The sequence below is a fragment of the Psittacula echo genome (assembly GCF_963264785.1).
Source record: "Psittacula echo genome assembly, chromosome: 5".
Lineage (NCBI taxonomy): Eukaryota > Metazoa > Chordata > Aves > Psittaciformes > Psittacidae > Psittacula > Psittacula echo.
Genome location: NC_137739.1, coordinates 82570874 through 82591528, shown reverse-complemented (window position 1 = coordinate 82591528; position 20655 = coordinate 82570874). Strand labels below are relative to the sequence as shown.

General features: G+C 41.7%; 1 protein-coding gene across 1 annotated transcript in view; it reads right to left on the bottom strand.

The window, feature by feature from the left end:
- Positions 1-20655, bottom strand: part of LTK (leukocyte receptor tyrosine kinase) — a gene marked incomplete at its 5' end in the record, with an annotated part of 101170 nt that overhangs the window by 29411 nt on the left and 51104 nt on the right. The window contains 7 exon segments of the mRNA XM_080617678.1: positions 593-694; positions 5329-5423; positions 9941-10107; positions 11504-11604; positions 12629-12781; positions 13652-13789; positions 15745-15884. Of these exon segments, the coding sequence (XP_080473804.1) occupies positions 593-694; positions 5329-5423; positions 9941-10107; positions 11504-11604; positions 12629-12781; positions 13652-13789; positions 15745-15884 (896 nt within the window).

Here is a 20655-nt window from a genome sequence, read left to right as displayed (position 1 = left end):
GTGCAGTCACACACAGGTATTTGTTGGCTGCAAAGCAGTCTCAAGCACCACCTCCCCTCTTTGGGTCCTCTTTTAGACAGCTCCGCTATCAGCAAACTAGTCCCCAGTATCCCCTGTTCTACCAGTTTCTCATCCAGTCTTTCTCCCCAGATCCTCACTTACTTCCCCTCTTTGGATCTTCCTCTTTACACCCCTTTTCTCCAATTATTAGATTCAGCTTCACTACTCAAAAAGTCCCAGTAAATCTCTCTCTATTCCCAGCTTTCTGTACTGGTCTACACCTTTCATTCCTGAGCTGGCTTTTGTGCACTCTGAATCTGAGTCATACAGCTTCTTGCTTTTACTTAAAGCATCTTTACTTAAACAGTCTAGTTTTCTTTAATGAGGTCCTGCTATTTAAAGACTGGTGAGTTGGGCTCCAGCAAACTGCTGTCCTATAGCCAAACAGAGATTACCCAACATGGTCTCCACATCTTTGGAATGAATTGTATTTCGTTGCTCTGTTGCTCCAGGGCAGGCAGATCACACACAGACAAAGGGAAAAGAGACAGCTTTTGTAACTGAGACAGGTTTTCAGTACGGAGTCATGTACCTGGGAGGGAGGGCTCTTCCAAGGGGTTCAGAAGATGTTCATCCAGGATACTAATCTCCCGTGGGTACTGGCGCTTCCCAACAAAACGATTTGGTTGTCTTCCTGTTTCTAGAATGGATGAGAGAGATGGGAGGATGGTAGAAAAGAGAAGTGGGAATTTTAAAGATCGTGTGAATGAACCAAGGACAACAATTAAGTTAAAATAAGGAAATAATACCCGAGGCAGAAAAGGTCTTTTAAACAATTGTAATTTTATATTACTTTTTTGGGCCCATGTCTTAGGTTAGTTACTTGTATCTGTGTTCAAGGCAGTGGGTCTTCACATGAACACAAACTCTCCATGTTATCACATGCAGGCTCACCTGCAGGATAAGCTCTTTGGTCAACAAATTGCACTGCCTGTGATTACAAGAGACTTTAGGAAAAGCATAGTATGGGAGAACAGATACCAGGTATTGATGCTCTGCTGTGTAAAGAAACAATTGTCTTTCATTCTGAATGGCGTCATGGTAAGTAAATCCCTCATAGAGGAGGGACTTCAAAGCAATTGCTGATCCAAAGCATCTAAATGCATTGAGAACACCACACAACCAAAGCAGTAATAGTCTATCACAGAAATGAACCCTTGCCTTTTAATCTGCAAGCATCCTGTTTCAATAGTTTAATTACCCATTTTTATGCAGATCTTTGATTAGAAAATCGCTATAAGAAAAAGGAGAGACTTCCTCCCATTTTACGAACCCTCGGTTAATTTAATACTGAACATTTTTCACCAGTTGAAAAACATTACAAATATTTCAATTTGTTCTAGTTGTGAGAACCTAACAGCTGTTTGATGCGCTATTCAAAAGAGCCTCACTCAGTTCCAGCTGGACAATTATCTCTGTCGAAAAGCCACTACTCTAAATAGCGATAATTAACACCCTTGTTAGCTGTGTCAGAAAGGGCAAATAACTAATTGAAGCATGAAGACCTTGCTGAGCTTTTTATTCCCCCCAGGTCTGACTGCAAGCATATTGATGGATGGAAGTAAAAGGATGCTTTGTACTGACACACTCTGTTCATACTGAGACAGAGAACTTCAAATGGATGGAGTTGTCAAGCCAGCAAAAAATGAAATTAACCCAAAACAAATGAATTGGATCAGAGACAAGAAGGAAAACCAAATGAAAAAGACAATGCGTGGCCAGAAAAGATCCTTGGTCTCCCAAGACCTGCAGTGAATTAGGAATCCCAAAGGTCGTAACAGTTTCAGATACTTACAGGCATACAAGAAATCTGGCTATGTTTGCCAGAGTGAAGGAATGTAAATCACCCGCTGAAATAGAGAGTCAGTCTGTGTGCCTGCATAGATTTTTTTTGCAGCATCCCAACTGTGTATCCTAAGGCAATGCCTCGTTTCCAAACAAACAATCCTTCCTCCTTCTCCAAACAGTCTCAAACCCTCACAAGCTGAAAGTTTCTCTCTTCCCTATGCTCAGCAGCAGACAAGCTGCAGGCTGAGAATCACCCTGCCCACAGGAGCTGTTAACCCTTGGAAGGCTGATATTTTAGCCTTCAGACATGGATTTGTAGGGTGGAATTTTCTACAAACATGATGTAGCCCTGGGATCTAGGGGCTGGTGCTCTAGTTTATTTTAGTTTCCACTTGCTCCTCTGACAGCCAACATGTTCACTGTAAGTGAATGGAAGGCAACAAGACTTAATTCATATTAAGTACCTATACTAGAAAAATATGAAGAGCACAGGGACTCCTTTCTGCAGGATTTAGCTAATGCTGCTGATTTCTACACTGAAAAGGGACAGAGGGAATTGTAAAGGAGACATGCAGGGCATCTTCTGCAGGCAAAGAGCTAAAGTAACTCACTCCTACTTCTTTGGGACTGTAATAAGAAAAGATATAGTGGTCCTGTGGCCAGGATGAATTAGAGAAAGGTGCCCCACAGATCCTCAAAGTGTTTAGCCTCCTCAGAGATCCCAACTTACTGATGCAGATTGAAGTATTCCTGGAAGCCTCTCCAGCCTGTCCTAGAGCATCAAAGAGAATGAGGGAGCTGCACCAGCTTCCCCTTCCCCATCCCTTTGGCTGATCTATTGCATTTCCAGTCAACACTTTCTTAAATCAGCAAAAAGAGGCAGTGATGCGTTTTGAACCACCTCCCACCAATCAGCTCAAGCAATGACACTGGGAGGTCAACAGAACCAGACTTTGCTGGGTCAGGGACTCCAAAGTCAAGAACTAGAGATATGCTGCACAAAAGTTCTCTATGGACAGTCTTGCCATTTATAAACCAGTCTTCTGGGAAATTGTGGGAAACGATGCACAAAACAAAAATGTAATCCCTAGGCCAGGGCAGTAGAGTGCACTTTGATAGACCACAGACCTGTGATCGTAATTGGAACAAGATAATGCTCAGAGCACTAAAAAGTAATAGTCAGAGATCACATAAGCACTGAGGAGGACAACAGCCAGCACTCTGCCGTTCCAGCCCATGTTTTCATATTTAGACACTTCTAATTCAGACTTCTTCGTATAAAAGCATTAGTTGACTAAAATGATGAAATATCTTTATGCCTGTCTCCTGAAAGTTCTCACAACAAACCAGACCCATATCATTACCCATATCTGTGACTCTGTCTTATACAAAGTGATTTGTATGAACCAGAAGGTGGTTGCATCTCACCTTTTTCACAGGGAAAACATCTGCCAGTGCCCAGGAACAGCCATCTAAAGAACGGTCTGTTCGGGTTTTGTCCTTATTGATCTCCCTTGAGCTGTCCTCACTACCCATTTGTTCTCCTCTTAAATTTTACTGAATCTTTCCTCTTGATTTTGAGATATATGGAAAACCTCACTTTCTCTCCCAGCCTGCATACAGACAAGCAGTGCTTTCAGAGCCTGCACTGGGTTTTGTAAAGCAATTGAACTACAAGATTGAAATAGATGGAGAAAATAGTATTTACATCCTAGCAAGCAGCAAATTCTTCCTTCCTGCCATACATCCTTCCTGCTGCCCTCATGCAAAGAATTCACTGCTTGGATCTTAATTGGCTCCATCTCTGACATCTGAAACCTCTCCTTGCCAGGGAGAAATAATTTCATTACTGAACACACAGCAGAGCTGCTGGGCTTCTCTGCAACCTAACTGAATTAAAGTCATGGGAAGACAAATGCAAGGGGGTTGCTTTCAGAGGCGAGAAAATGTCAATTTGCAAAGAGGATTCAAGGAACAGTGGCAAGTGCAAGGCTTCCGAGAAACGTATTTCCTTCGTGATGTCTTCTGCATGAGTCACACATCTCTGGGTCACTCCTTCAGATGGGATGAGTGCCAGCTGCTCCTGGACATCACCGCAATTTACACTAATTGAAAATGAGGAGATACTTGGGCACTCTAATGGACAAGCTCTGGTAACATCGCTGCAGTGGCATTTATGCCCCATCTATTTGCCAAAGGATACATCCCTACACCAGAGCCAGCAAAATGTCTGTGGATGAACTGGAGGCTGTATTTGCTTGGTGGGGGGGGGGGGCTGTGGTGGTGGGCAGTAAACTCCAGCAGCCGGGTGGCAAAAGAGCGTCTCGAATCCCTCCCTTCAGTTTCCTCAAAAGATTTCAAAACAGAAGGTTAGCTTGGGGACCAGGGAGTGACAAATGGCATTGCCACCAAGGAGCATCTCTTGCTTTTAATTTCAAATGAAAATGTGCATGCTCAGCATTTTATAGAAGAGTGGTTTCAGTGCCTACAGAACAAAGGGACAGAAAACAGGAGATTAAATCAGACAAAGGTGGGAGGGAAAAGGGGCTTTTGTTGATGAACTTGTAACACCTCTGTTTTGGCATAAGCCTTTCCTCACGCTACGTACAGCTACCTCTTGCAGAGACATGTAATTACTCTAAATGCTGACACACTGGGTGTGGGACACATGAAGTGTGGCACAGGACCACTGATGCAGATTTTATCTACAACAGGAGTCACAATTCAAGTGCTGCATATCCTCCAGTTCCTTTACAAAGATAGAAGTCTTTTCTTCAGGGACAAAAAGAAGGCAGTTTCTAAATATTTGCAAGTAGTTCAAGTATCCAACCTCTTTACACTTGTCTGCTAAGAAAATGCAGCTCCTGCTAACAGGCTTCTGAGGGTAGCACTAGCTCCATTATTCAGTGGAATACACTGCTGTCTGTTGTCATTCACAGTAACAAAGTAAGTGGAAGCACATCTGATATATACCTGGCAGTGACAGTTGAGGTACCTCCTTGCAAAGTAAAACAAACAGTGTAATAATCTAAACTTTACTGTCAGAGAGTCACTTTATTCCTTCATTGTATTCCTTTCCTCCACTAAAATATGGGGTGACTTTCCCCTTTGATTTCAACAAATTCCCTTCAGCTATCAGTTGCCAGGGCACATAGGTCAGCAAGGACTGCTGAAGAACACTGTGATGTAATCCTTTCACTTCGGGGCTAAGGAATAAGTCTAGTGTTTCTTGCCAAGACACACAGGCAGATCTCAACTATGTGACACAGGATATCCCAAATTAAAGAAAAAAACAGCACTAGGACACTGGCACACTGTAAAATTGACTCTACTTGCAATCTTCAGTAGGTCTGAGATAAAACGGCATTGTGCTGTAAAATGTATCACAAGGGGAGAGCAGAGTGTGTGTGTCCTGGATCTGTGGGGTGCTAATTACACTACCCGAATTCTTTAAGGGATTCTGCAACACTTGTGGCTCACCGTCAGTGAAGCAGTCCAGTCCAAATGTAATGTTGTCGATAGCAATGTCAGCTTGGGAATTCCAGCCCCAGGTTGCCAGCAGTTCCAGTTGAAACCTTTGCATTAAGACAGAAGTTTTAGAGAAAAGAGACAAATGGGCAGGTAAAAAAAAAAGGCAACTAAAAAGACAATGTTCCCTTATCCTTCCATCCTCAAAGAGACAGCCAAAAAAAATGAGAACAACAGTATTTAAATAGACAGGAATCTGGGGCCTGATCGTAACTCAAAACTGAGACATGAGTTTATTTCAGCTGAAGGTGAGGACATGTTGAATTTCAGTCATAATTCCCTGAAGTGCTAGCTTCCTGGGCTCTCTCATCATTTCCCACCATGACCAGCTGTTTAGCTATTTATCTAGGTCTGTCATGTCCCATGTGCACTGCCATGTTCTGAATTCATAAAGAAGAAAGAAAATGGGCTGAAGGATCTCCTTCTAATGCATAGGACTGAATTGTTTTTCATTAGATTTCAGAAATAAACAGATGACTGATGTCCAGTCCATTTAGAGCTTATTAAAAGCATATGGAGAGGACCTCTACTGTTGTCATTGGTGAAGCTCAATGATGATTTATGAGACAAGCACTGACCTGCCTAACACATTAATCATTCAGCCTAGGAACACACTTATCCCAAATTAGTGGCAATAAAGTACGTGAGCATATTCCACCCACCAGCTAAATATTGGTCCATATCACAGTTAATATAATGTTGCACAGCTGCATGAAGGTCTTTAGAGATAAGCTGCTTTTACCAAAACTCAAGAATGGCCCTTTGTGTTAAATGAAAGCATTCACTCTCACAGGATCTGAGCGCTCTGGGAGTAAGTATGGATGCAGCAAACGCAAAGCAAGGGCCTCTTGAATTACCATTCTCTTAGTTATGGGGTTAGCAGGGGAATTTGCCATTAGATCCCCTTTGTATAGAAACCTGCCTCTTTATTAGCAGGCTTAGCACTACTTCTGCATTTTCAGACCTTGTACAGAAGTCCACTGGCACTAGACAGTGATTTCCCCATCCATTTGATGGAAGAGAAAGTCACAGCATGCTGAGCCCAGGACTAGGGTGCTTCTAGCACCCATAGGCATAGATACAGCACCACAGCCTACCCCTGACTCAAAGTACACACGGAAGTACACCCTCTGTCAGGTGAATCTGCTGCATCTGGTCCACAGAATCAGAGCAGAAGAGAGTCCATGGCACTGTTCTACAATGTAGATTTCTGCTCCAGCCAAGTACAAGTGGGATCCTGGGGAATAACCCCCTTCCTCCAGTGCACAAGATGAGACATCTCATAAGCTCTGAGCTCTGTATGCCTCCCCTTCATGACTTCAGAAAAAGGGGAGGAATTTGCCTTTTGAACCCTGCAGTGTTAGCCAGAGGGGTTTCCAGTGTTCCTGCTCATTGAGCTCATTTTGCTGACTCCAGCATGTTACACCCTCCAGCTCTGATGTCTGGTCTTCTGCCCATTTGATTTTCTTCTGATAGCAGCTTTTTTTCCCCACGTGTGTGAACCAAGTGAGTGAATTTGCAGTTTTCCAAGTAGCTCGATGCCCAACTGGGAGAGTGCTCAGCAAAGTGTGTAGTTTGTCTTCCTTTTCTCCCAAGAAATAAACTAGAGGAAGCTGTTGCTAAAAACTAGTTGTATATCCCATCCATGGCTGCCTACTTATGGCCCCATTAAGCCATTCATGTCCCGCTACAGCAATCATTTGTCTTGCAATTCATATCTACCCCTTCTCCTTGTGGGATCTATCTTCTCCTATCCACTTTGCTGCTGGCTATCATCCCTTTAAGGAATGGAGGAAAAATGTAGCTCTTTCATTTAGCAAGAGAAGGACAGGTGTTTCCTGAAGGTTCAGGATATCGGAAAATGACATGCCAGCCCAAACTCTGTGCTAAAAAATTCCCTAAGCACAGCATTGCTGGAGTTTGCATTACCAAGGAAAGCTGCCAGCATCCACAAATATACAGAAAAGTCATTCATGACGGTTTATACCAAACTGTACACCATACAGTCAAAATGTTTTCCCAGCGTTGAGGATGAGGCAATGCAGGGATTTACCATTTTGACCATGCTTGAAAATGCCAACAACTTTTTAAGTGTTCTGTGCTACCAGGTATTGGAAGTGGGGTCTGAATTTTGTGAGGAAGAGTCACATCACACAGCAGGAATGACCGTTTTTTTCCATTTGAATGAGAATATATTCAAATTTTAGTAAAAAATACTTAAAATTTTTAAATCCCTGACTATTCCATGCCTGGTAGTTTGTTTGTTTTAAATCCCACAGTCGCCTCTTCCCTGCATATCTTCAAATCTAGGGTTAAATGGTACTTTCCATGGCAATGCTGGATGAATCGCATCAGGTCCTGCTTCAGCTGCATGAAGCAAGGACTGCCTTTCCAAATTAAAGAATACACTTTTTGAAGAGGTTGTGGAGCTCCCTGGAAACTTTACAGCAGGGGAGCTTGGACTTGGTGTGTGTGAGGCTTGAGGCTGGGATCTATGGAGAGAAACAGAAGGATAAAATGTTTTTACAAATGGGAGTTTGAAGAAGAAAGAGAGACCATGTATAGGAAAACAAGGAAGAAAGGCTCTGAACGCTCACAGAAGCTGGTGAGATGTGACAGAAGGAGCAGAACATGGAAGGAACAAGGCAAGAGGCCTGCTATGGAGCCCATGTCCTGGGAGCACAAAGACCAGGGTTTTCTCAGTTGGAGCAAATAGCTACAACATCTTCACGCAAAGCATGTGCTCCTTCTGTTTCTCTTCAGATCAGTGCAGCAAATGACAACTAATGACTTCTGTTAGTCACTTGGCCAGCTCAGATAGCACAGGTCTGCTTGCTAGATTGTACAGTTCCAGCCTCATCCACAGTGATTGTTACTGTTGTGCCACATCAGTTTTAAATTTCTTTGAAAATAGCATACAGAAAGGTTACATGAGGTGAAATAAGAGAGAACTGCTTGAAACAGACTGTCGTAATACATGCATGGCCTACCTACTTCTTTCATATTGTCTAAGTGCTCAACTCTTTCAAACATTACAGTATTTGAATATCAGCTGCTTTTTCCATGCAGTGCTGGCCAGTACTCCCTAAAGACTCCTGCTGTCCATTCCCTCCTGCCACCGACAATCCATTTTGCTTCAGAACTGAGTGCTGATCCATAAATCAGAGGTTTCAGGGAAGAAGCATAAGGGAATGTTTATCAGAGGAGGCAGAAGTTCTTAAATATTCTGAAAAGCCCCTAGGACTGCTGTGGTTACATCCACATGAAAGTGCCTGGGGAAAAGAACAATTCTGGACAATCACTTTACTTTATATATGCAAAACTAAACAGATGCTAATCTGCAGGGCTTCAAACTGTGTCAGAAAAGAATAACAAATACACTGCTAGCATGCAGACCTATCGTATCCTAAAGGAATTATTCATGGCAAAGGTGTGTATGGTGAACACATGATAATGCTGAGAATCATGGAAGAGAGCAGTACAACATTCTCTCTCTTTGAATTTTACTGCTGCTTGGGTCTGAATTGCTATCACTTCCAGACCCAAATCCTTTAGTCTTTTACACAGAGATGCAGAGAATATTTGAAGTTAAAAGGAATCCCCTTCACACCTCTGCCATGAAGTTTTGAGACATTCTTTATTGCCAGTATTAGGTAGATATTTTTCCATTTGTAATATTCACTGTATAGGCTTTGAGATGTGTTTGTCATCAGTGTCATGCGAAACAGGCTTTCCTGAGAAAGATGAAACAAAAATGGATTGGAGCAATTTAAAAATCATTTGTATTGGGCAAAGTAACCATCTGCTAACACCAGCCACATGGCTTGAGATTGAATAACAATGGGTGAGGGAGGAGAAATACCTGCTTAAAATTAAATTGGGTTCAAATTCTTCAAATCTTCAATATCTGACTTCATTTTTAAACCAACATCGTGCTGTATTTTCACATCTAAAACCATGAAAATTTTAGTGCAAGGCTGATTCAGGCATCAGTCTTTCTGTGAATATGATGTGGCGATGAATGGTCTCCAGCTGCCTAGAATGCACTGATACAGAACCTAGGGTAGACAGCTGCATTAGCCAAACTGTGGGTTTACCACTTATTTGACCCACATGGTTGGTTTTACCGTGTGAGTACAAAGCACAGCTAGGCTACTATAGCTGTTTCTCTACTGGGAGCACTTTGTCACTGTGAGTACAAAGCACAGCTAGGCTACTATAGCTGTTTCTCTACTGGGAGCACTTTGTCACTGTGAGTATACTGCCTTTCTCAGATTGGAAACATGTTTCTAGTCCAGATACTTGCTATTCCCAATACATAAGCACACTTTGAGGCTGCATAGGAGTGCAGAAACACAGTGTGAGCTCGTGCAGAGCTAGGCTGCATACCTGCACAAAGATATGCATGTATAGGAGAATACTTCCTCAGTAAAGCAGAATTGCAGTACTTCTGTGGGGTTTTTTTTAGTAGAAATGACCCTGGAAGAAGGCAAAAATGAAGGTGGTGCTTCACAACAAAGACAGTAACAATTTACTAACTGGATGCTGCTGGTGGAACTCTTACCGATTCTGAAGCACTGGCATTGGTAAGGTGATGAGAAACCAGTGGTCACTCCAGCTCCCTGCCCTTTCCCACATGGGAAAGATGACTGGAGTTCCCTTTATCTCTTCCCTGACAGAGAAGGAGATGGTACCATTGTAGCTGCCAAAAACATGCACTGAGAATTGGATCTGTAATAGAGGAAGAAGAGGAAAAGATTAAAAAAGATTTAAAAAGAGGATTGCCATTGTAACCACCCAGGCTAATGTGTTGGATTCAGGCCCTATATAAGGCACTCTCCATGGAAGAACTGCCCTGCCCCAAACACCCTTGAAACGAGGAATTAGGCTATCTCTAGAGGCAGAAAACCTCAATCCATATACCTGCTCCAAGTCTGGACTGTAGCACCCACATGACAGGTAAGCAACCTGATCACCAGCCCAAAGAATATCTTGAAGCAGGGTTCTTTCCTCTTTCTTTGGAGCAACCACTTCCACTTGGCCACAGAGCAAGAGGGAATTGCTATTTCCACCACTGCTTTGAGCACTCAGCTGCTCTTCATATTACAGAGAGCATCAGCAGGAAAGGGAGCGCACTGATGCAAGTGCTGCAAAGAACAACCATATGAAGTTCCTTGCTGCTGAAAGGTGGATCCAAATCCTTGCCGGTGGAGGAGAGAATGAGTCCAGATCTTCTGTGACCTGTACACCATAACCAACAGTTACTGCTTCTCCTCTTCCTGGGTTTGTGAACCTAGCTCCAAACACGTTTTATTTTGTTGGAACTACCCAGCAAACTTGACCTGGATTTATAAATAAACATAAATGCTGAAGTTACGTTTTTGGCACGTGCACTGTATTTCACTTGCCAGTTCTAATTAGGAAGCATCAAAGCTTTCTCTTTTCCCCTGGCATGGCTGGACTCCAGCTCAAACTTGCAGCTTAATTTTCCTAAGTGTTATGAATATAATATTATTGAATATTTTTAATTGCAGCACCTCCGAGCTCCACATATTCTTTATAAAGACTTGGGCTGAAGGCAGGTTATATGAGTTTATTCATGCCAGGCTGCCCTCACCTTTCAAAATTCCTGAAGAATGTGAACAGAAGTTTATAACCTTCATCTATTCCTGGAAAATGTAGTGCCTACTAACTTCACACTCCTGTTCTCAGGGAAACTGTGAAGTTTGTTAACTCCTGAGAAAGTATTGCAGAACTTATGAAGAGAAGTCTCAGCAGTAGTTACATACTGAATGGCTCAACAGCTCAGCCAGCCAACTCCCTTTTCTATGAACCAAGGCCATGCCACACAGTTCAGGTGCTGGGTACCCTTCAGAGGAATAATTGGTACAGTTAGGCTGGGGAGTTCTCCATACTGAGGAGCTGATTTGGAACTCCTGCTTTCACTTACTGGGGATGCACCTCATGTCTCCTTACCAGTTTTCCACAAGTAGCTATCTCACAGTACAGCTAACTCTGCTGCTTTCCAGTGTTTTGTAGAGTGTGCAGAGGCACAGGATATTGGGCTAATTGTGCAAACAGTGCCTACAGATTAACGCCACATAGGTGCTAACACACAGTGATATACCTGGTAGTCCTCAGTGGCAATACTGGCTGGCAAGCTGGCACTGTAAGCCTTGGCCATACCACTCATCTGATTGCTGTCTGCTCGCAGGTAGAGGAAGTGTCCTGTGAAAAAGGAATCAGAAAAGACAAGATAATGCTTTGCCCCTTTTTATACTCTCTTGAAATAATTTAACATCATTGTGCTGAAGCACAATGTAAGTATGAAGAAAAGCATGGCTCGAGAGCAGATCTGTTAGTGAGGATATAATAAATACTCCAGTACATTTAAGTAGCACAGAAGTCAACATCCCAACCCCTTTCCTGGGACATGACTGCATAAATCTCAGGCATCACACAAGTATCTTCCCATACAGAGGCTCACACCAATCTACTGTGAACTACTAATCAGCCCTAATTCTTACACCACAAGCATCAATGACTCTTACAGAGACAAACACTGGGCTGTAAGAGCTTATTTGCAGTCTTCGCTCCCAGAGGCAGTTTAGCAAGGTCTCAAGAGACAAACAGGACACTCATATGGACATCCTTTATTTTGACAGGGAGCTGCGAGGCAAAACTCATCCGTGCTAACTGGTCTGACTTTCAACCTGACCATGTGAGGGACTGGCCTCCGTCCTTTTTATTTACCAAGCTGACAGTTCTGGGAATTATCTGACTCTTTTTTTATTGTGGCATTCTATGGCACAGAGTCTGTATAATCACTTGCTCTTGGGATATGCTTACATGTGATGCTTTTCCTAACCCACTGGCAGTTTTGTTAGGCAATCTGTATTTTGTAATGCAGCAGCTATTGTGTCGCTGGTGAAGTATTCTGCAATTGCATTGCTCATTAGAGGAAGGAAGGAAGAGATACGGATAGAAAAGATAATTAATTGGATATTTTTTAAGGTGAAGGAGAATCCTGGTCTCCAATAGTTTTGTGTTAACTTTGTTGCAGAATTCGTTTCATATAAAATTTTGAATCATGTTCAAAAGTTAATTTTAGCTACATTTAAAGTTGTCATAGATAATACTGATGCTAAAAGTTCATTTGACAATGATGCCAAAAATTTTAAAGCAATTTTAAACCCCTAAGTTAGAGGCTATTGTATGCACACACACACACAGAGAACTATGAAGAACCTACCAGCAGTGGCTTGTAAGGTAGATCCTACAAACGAGTCATTCTCAATCACTTCAGTAAAACCCCGAATAGACCAAGGAGATGCTGCAGTTTCATTCAGTGTCCAGCCACATGGACCTTCTTCAAAAGAGCAATGTGAGCCCTCTGGGAGACTGTCTACAATGGTGAATAAGAAAAAGAAGGAAAATAAGAGAAACTTGATTACGGAAGAACACAAACAGCAGCAAACATCAAAACTGACTGTGGCTAAGCTACCCAACCTATACTATGCAGTTTTCAATGTCAAAATATTAGTAGTGTCATTTGTTTATTTCCAGAGTCACCATCAGAAAGACAACACTTTGCTTCTGAAGATATTTGAGATTTTGCCGTTCCGTCCTGCAATAGATACTGTGTAAAACTGCAGCTCCCACAATGTAAAGAACCATAAATCACTGCCATATATTTGGAAAGGCCTTGCTGCATATGAAACTTCAGTCACCACAAAATTTTCTGTGTCCACTTAAAGGAAGGTCAATCAAGCAGATTTCTGCCACCATACTCACAACAAAGCTAAATGTTGCTTCTTAGCACCACATACAATGAGTCAGGGGTTTTCTCCATCATGATGTGCAAGAACTTTGAACCGGGATCTTGGAGGAACAGATTTAATACTGTGTTGGTGACTGACACTAGAAAGATGATCAGTAGCTTCCACTGAAGAAAGGTTCAGACCTTGGGTCCGGAAGGAATTTCTCACCTGGCTGCAGACATGTAAATAAGGTTTTGCTTTTCTCTAAAGTAGCAGCAACTACGCAAGGCAGGTCATTGAGCTCCTTACTGCAGTATTTAAAAATCCAAGCCAAACAATCTAAATCCATTTTATCCTATATTAGGGTGACTTTTCAAAGTGAATCTTGGTATCCAATTACTGTAAATAGGCAAAGTTAATTAAGGAGGCAAAATACTGAATTAATCTAGAGATTTCATTCTAAATTTCTTCTAAAGGGAGGAAGGCTCTCACGAGGTACCACGCCACATACTCACCACACCTCACTCCTTCCTGTCCTTTGGCAGGGCAATCACTGATGAATTCACAGATGTGTAGGTGGCTGACACAGCCTCCAGGAAGGCAGGGGAAGGTGGAGACTTTGTCATATATAGAGCGATCTTGGTTTTCTTTATCTAAAGGAAAAAGAGAAAGAAGCCCAGAGATGCATTGGCAGAAGTGTATGGCCCTTCACATGTATCAGCCTTCACATGAAGGACCTCAGACAGTATTCTTTGGGTGATAAACAATACTCACTTCTGCTCTTTACCATATAGGTTTCTATCCCAGCATGACATTCCTGTAGGTCACCTCAGCTCTCATGGAGCCCAAATCTATTGCTCCTTTCTCATGCACTGTCTTCTGCTGTGTCTGTGATATCTTTAGATAATTACTATTATTTTTTTTTGGGGGGGTGGGGGGTGGGTGGTGTTTGTGTGTGTTGATTGTTTTGGTTTTGGTGGGGTTTTATTGTTATGAAGGATCTTGCAGTTTCCTATCATGATGTGGTCCTCAGTTCTACACACATCACTATGCTCCTGCCAGGCAGCTGTGGTATGCTGCATGACACTGCTGCTGGAAGCAGAGATACGCACTTAGCTCCAGTCAAGACAGACACATTGCTATGCCCTATTAAGATTCAGGCTTAACTAACATTCGTGCTGCTGACACATTCATGTGCCAGCCCATGAAGATAGCTGCTTCTCCAGCAAGTTGGGCTCACTATGCAGAGTTTTAATCATGCATCCTAGCCAGTCTGGTCAGCTATTAGGGGCAAATGGCTGATTGCACAAGTACACAGTGATGGGGCTGAATACAATTTTAAGTCTGATATTTCCCAAAAGCATGACTCAATGCTCCCAGCCTGTCCTGTGGATGTGAATGTGCATGGGTCTGTTATGGACCTGCAGGTTTGCATCTTCTGGACCCGCTTCCCTTTAGCAGACCTCTGCAAGAAGTTCCACTGGGATTATTACTGCTCTGGAAAACATGCAAAAGTAGTTTGAAGTAGTATTTCTTCATGGCTCTGTATTGTTCTGCCTACATGCATCAGCCTATTTAGGGACTGAGTGTTTAGCATAGTGCTTCAGACCATACATATCCCCTCAGGACTCCATGACTGTCAAAACCCCATTACATTAAAAATGTAATATAAATAAAAAGATTAATGACTGCAATAAAATTAAAACTCTAATATGATCAAATCCAGTCTCATGCTATATTATGAAACAGCTCTGTAAAACCAATATACTTTTTTTCATTTGAAGCTTTTTACATTACTTTCCAAGCTATTTCTACAGTGTCTGCAAACCAGGCAATAGCATTACATTAAGACATGAAAACCAGGAAGTGAAGATGATTACGTCTCCAACCTGCAGGGCTGCCTGTGCCAACAGACTCTTGTACTTCCAAGAAGCTTAAATGACATTAGCAAGGTTCTGCGCAGCTATTGAGGATCATTTGCACGGCACACACAACAGGACTGTAAATGCCACGCAAAACTGAGGATTTCTGAGCTGAGTGCTCAGTCCTTTGGAGAAAACATTTACATTCCAATTATTTTCATTTTAGATGGAAGTTCTGGCAGTAGCAAAGAGATTCCATGCAGAGCAGATGAATGTTTCTTTCCCTTATAGATTTGGAAGATAGCACTCCAGTATGGAAAAGGCTTTTGGTGACATATGGTATCTTTTGTTCTTGTTTATTTAATAAAGAAGTGTTAATGTTAAAACAATCTAGGCAAAGACATTTTTCCATCCCTGTTGCTGGGTGCAACATAAACCCTGTTGTTTCCTCGTACAAAGATGAAGCAAAGCAAAGCTGAAAAGCAGAAATGATCATTTTTAAATCACTTCTGTAATTCTGAGCTTCAGCCTTGGTTTTGGAGCAAGTATATATGCATGCACACAAATAAAACATGCAAATGTGACACTTGACAGGTAAGCACTGCCAGAAATCCCAAAGGAGACTCAGCTTTCATTTAAAACACATCTGACCAAGTCCCAGATCACATTCCTCAGTTTTGGTGTGGATGTTGTTCTCTTTTCTGACTGTATTTGGTTATTCCAAACCTGGCTGTATTGCAACATACCATGAAAGCAGTTCCTGAGTTTCAAGGAGCTCACTGCCAATACTCCAACCTCTTGTGCTCCACAGTTTGAATACAGCAAGGTGATTTCAAAAGGTCTTTCTATACGGCCAATCTGGGCCATCAGGTATTTCCATTTCATCCTAGAAGACCACAAACAGCTATCAGACATACACACCGCACACTGGAATCCATGGAATCTCTAGCATAAAGATTGTGCAGTTTACCAAATAGCAGTAACAGTATCCACATGGGGACTAGATCAGTGAATGTAAATTCCAACACAACAAATGGATGTTAATATAAACCAAATGAAGTTCAGCCTAACAAGTTCATTTCAGTTATCTTTGCAGCAGATCCTATTACTAACGACGAAAAGGTGCAACTATTCCAAACGATTAAATTAAAATGGGACTTAAATGATCACCAGTTTTGGAAACACCCCTGCATATGCCTACCACACATACGGTTGCGTTCTGTTTGCTCTTGCAAGCACAGATCAATCAAGCAGCTGCACAAGTCTCTGGATCTCTTCAAACTTTGACATTGTACCTACTGGAAGTAAATGTCTGAATGCTTCTTGGTTGTCTCAAGTGTAAGAACCCCTTTCTAAGCTTTCTCGATCTAATTTCTCAGTTTAACAAGCTAAAGTGTACCCACAAAGCAAGGGGAAGAAGAGATGTGGTGTTGCGGAAAATGTAGATTGTCTGGCAATTTACATTTCACTATAGAGCAAATCCCATAGCCCCTAGACAGCAAAGGTTTCTCAATTGCGCAGCACTTGCGACAGTGCAGAGAAAGACATGGTCCCAGGTACTCTAATTTTAAAGATGGTGGTTAGGCATCATAAAGATATCAAATAGGAATTTCTAGAGTAGCTCACTCAGACCAATCTGATGGGGGTCAGGGTGTCCAGGTGTCATCAAAAAAATACAGCAGGATTTAAAAAAGTCTTTCTATTTTGTTTGTATTTAAAAAACCTGTACCACCTCACATTCAGGAGAAAATAAAATACAGTTAAAAGTGTATATTGTTATTTTGTAAAAGGATTGTAGCAAGGATAGTGATAAAGCAATCCTTGCTCTTAACTCTTTTCTGGAAAGAGTATCAGACGGAAACACATTTGCCCATACCCTGCATGCTGCTGAAGTGAGTCTGAGTCAGTGCCAGTGCTATGGTAAGGAGGCCAGGCTACAGTGTTAAGATGTGCTGCTCAGGCTCTGCTCCTAGTATTTTATTTTCATTTGGGAAATGCCTTCAGCTGCCATGAAGTGATCATGTCCTGCACCAGAAACACATTAGAAGGCAACACCTGGTCAACAACCTGGACAAACCTAATTTGAAAGTTGCAAAAAAACCAAAATGACATTAATCTTTTATCATACTCTCTGCTTTTGCTTGCCACTGATTAGTTAGGTAACTCATTCTTCCCTTCACAAACCAACTACATAGTTTTTTCTGGTGTGAGTTTTTGACTCTCGCTTCTATGGCATCCCCCCCATCTTCCACTCTCACTATTGTATGCACACATAAATACCCACAGACACCCTAAAACCATTTGAAGTTGAGCTCCTCTTATTAAGATGACCCTACATGACCCCGTTTCTCCTCTTTCTTGCTCCATCATATCATATTCAATAGTTCAACATAATTTAATTCAGCTTCAGAAATATCCAGCTCTAAACTGCAACTGTACCATCTCTACTACCTACCAAAGGAGAATGACTGCTTTACTTTCAGCTTCAGAAATGTCCAGAACTTACAAATACATTTTATAACTACAGTTATAAATATAGCCCCCCCGCCACACTGTGGCACGATATCTGAGGCCATTTAGCAGTGACATAGAACTGAATCACTTATGCTACATGACACAGCTTTGTTCATCACTCCATTGCATCCTGTTGGCCACAAAAATCAATGGGTCTTAATCAAATTGGTTCAATGATCCACTGAAGGGCAGTCTTTAAATCTTTTAATTTTACCTATTGAGCATACTAGATCTTCTGAGCACTGAGACTTAGTTCTAGTGCCTCCCTGTTGCAACCCACCCCTGGAGCTGAGACATCACAGCATCACTAACATTATCACACTCCTGAGTGCAGGAACCAGTAGCACACAGCCTCTGATTCACAAGCAGTATTAGCCGTATTTAGTAGCAACTAAAGAGATTACTGCCCCATGCTGAAAACAATAACTAGTTCAGCTGCTGCACCATAATCCTACATGGTTTATGAGCCAGACAAGTTAGAACTTGCCATTAATAGCCTGGGGTATCAAAACAAATGAAAACCACTGGTGATGTAAGTCAATAAACCAACCTCCGAAACGTCACAACTGAGAAAGACACACTGTCCATTCTGCCATCTCTGCTGGAAGAACTGTGGCATCTGATAGAAGAGCCAGGCCACTACCTTAAACCACTACTTCTGCAAACTGCTAGCTTTTCTGAGTCAGAGCCCTAAGGTCCCGCAAAACATTTACTTCTGCACTAAAGTACCTCCAGCACTGAAACTTGGATGCATTTATAACACCACAGCAAAAGCTGGCAAGCATTCGGAGACTGTAAAAATGACAAGAAGCTTTACATCACCCAGAATACTTCAGTGTATGGAGTCTCACCATCATCAAGGTATTCCCCTTCAGAGAAAGCCTCACCCCAAGAGCTAACTGCAGCTAGATTTCTAATACTGTAAATAGCTGCACCTTCTTTGCTTGTTCTCCCTATCCAAACGGGGGCTAGTCAAAGCCAATTTAATTTCCTTAATGGAATCCGGAATGGAGCTCACTGTCGATCTAGTGAAGATGGATCACTGCATCAGCCAAGTTCGGCAATACCTTTACTATTGATTATATGTCAAACCAGATCTCAAGTAATGAGATAATATTACTATTCTTCTAAATAGAGATGTTAAAATTGATCTGTGTGTATGGAAGGGCTATCAGTCTGACATAATTGAGATATTCGCACGGATAGAAAGTTTGGAGTTACAAGCAACCTGATGCTTAAGGCAAAAGAATTCAAGATTCACCTTGCAAACCTATAATTTCAACTTCTGATTTTCATTAGCCTCTCAATCTCCTCTGCTGAGCCAAATTTTTTCTCCCCCTCCTAACCAACCCTTTCTATGCCATGCCTTCCCATATCCAACTGTAACTGATGATTAATTTTAAGAAAGACTTTTAATATTAAGAACAACAATTTCTTCATTAAGAGTGAAAAATTCAATAAAGCTGAACAGGAAAGCTGAAACCTTTTCTGGATTAGGGGGACTCACTGCATGGGTTATTGCACAAAGGTATTTGTGCAATATGCTAACTGCTCCTAGGCTCAACCAGTGAATGTACAAATTAGAAACTTTACGTTACTTTTCTACATACAGGAAGTTGTTGCCTGCAAGTCTTCATCCACATCCCGGTTTTTAATCGAAATGGTGTTCACTGTTGTCAGTATGTATTAGGCATTTTTTGAGGATGCTTACCACACTGCTTCCTTTCAAAGGCTTATGTCGTTGGACACCTAATTTATGGAACCCAAAAGACCATGTGTGTTTCTAGATGTTCAGATTAACTATATGGCAATGTTTTAATGTACGATAGCAGAAGTTAAATCATTTTTGTGGATGAAAACAACCACATTAATGGAAGTGTCAAAGATGTCAAAGTGTCAAAAGTTCTACATGTGTCTCAGAAGCTGGCAGGGCATTCTAGCACCACTGTCTCCTTCCCAAAAGGGGTAAGACACAAAAGATTAAGCAATATTATTTTGTGAGGCTGGCTAACTGAAAACCCATGTGTGCACATGGCTGTGAACCTTTTGTTTTTTAACCTGCCAAGACTATCATGGCCAGTGCCTCCTATTTCAGAAAGAAAACAGAACAAAATCAACTTGGCTTACTGACCGTGAAAAGGGAAAGGATTATCTCTGCCCCAAGTGGTGCTTTTTTATATTCATTAAAGTGCAAGTACTCAAGAGTTGAAAGAAACAGAATTACTGAAACAGTTTCAGCTGACAAAACTGAAATAATTGTTGTCAAAACCAAACACAAGCATGTGAAACCATTCAAAACAAAAGCACACTGGGCTGAGAAGAATTTGCAGCTGTGACTGTTTCTGGATCTGTACGGTAAAGATGGAAAAGGTGGGATAAGCAAAATAGTAAAAGAGACATTAGATGTGACCTGTACAAGCACTATAACTGTAACCCTGAGAAAGTGAAGACAGCTTTCTGAGCCAGCTCCCAGATGAAGGCTTGGACTTGCAAAGGAAACTACAGGCTTTGTTTGAGCTCTACTGAGACAATGAGAAATGTAATTTCATATATTTTTGTACACATATAGAATTGCAAACACCTCACTCCCTTAGTGGTTCTCCCCCTAATGCTAGTGACTCAGAATACCCACAACCTATAGCTATGGTATATGTAACAACAAATACTGTGACTGTGCGCTACTTGTTCACAGAACATGGTCTCTGAAGGTCCACCTGTGTCTTTGCTCTTTCACTAGGGTATTTATGTGAAAAAATGAGTTGCAGCTTCAACACCACCACTTCAGTTTTATGGTAAATCCTAGCAGTTAGTGAGGTGGACAGTAACATTCTCTCATGCATGACCTACATAAAAGCTTTTGGGAATGGTGTTTCTGATAGAACCTGAATGAGAAAACACCATCAGAAGAATATTTCTAGGTCCAGAAAGAGGAGAGTTCATTGAAGTGGTCTGGTGCAGCTGGAATTTATGAAGAAGTGTAGCTTGGTCCTGGAATTGAGGGGTGACAAAAGGGACAGACACAGGATTTTATGGAGTGCCTGGTTATCTGAACAAGTGTCACCTAGCCTTTTTTCTATATTGAAGCTTCTACTTTGATCTCAAGACAATTCTTTGGTAGTAATTGTCAATGGTCAAACTATATA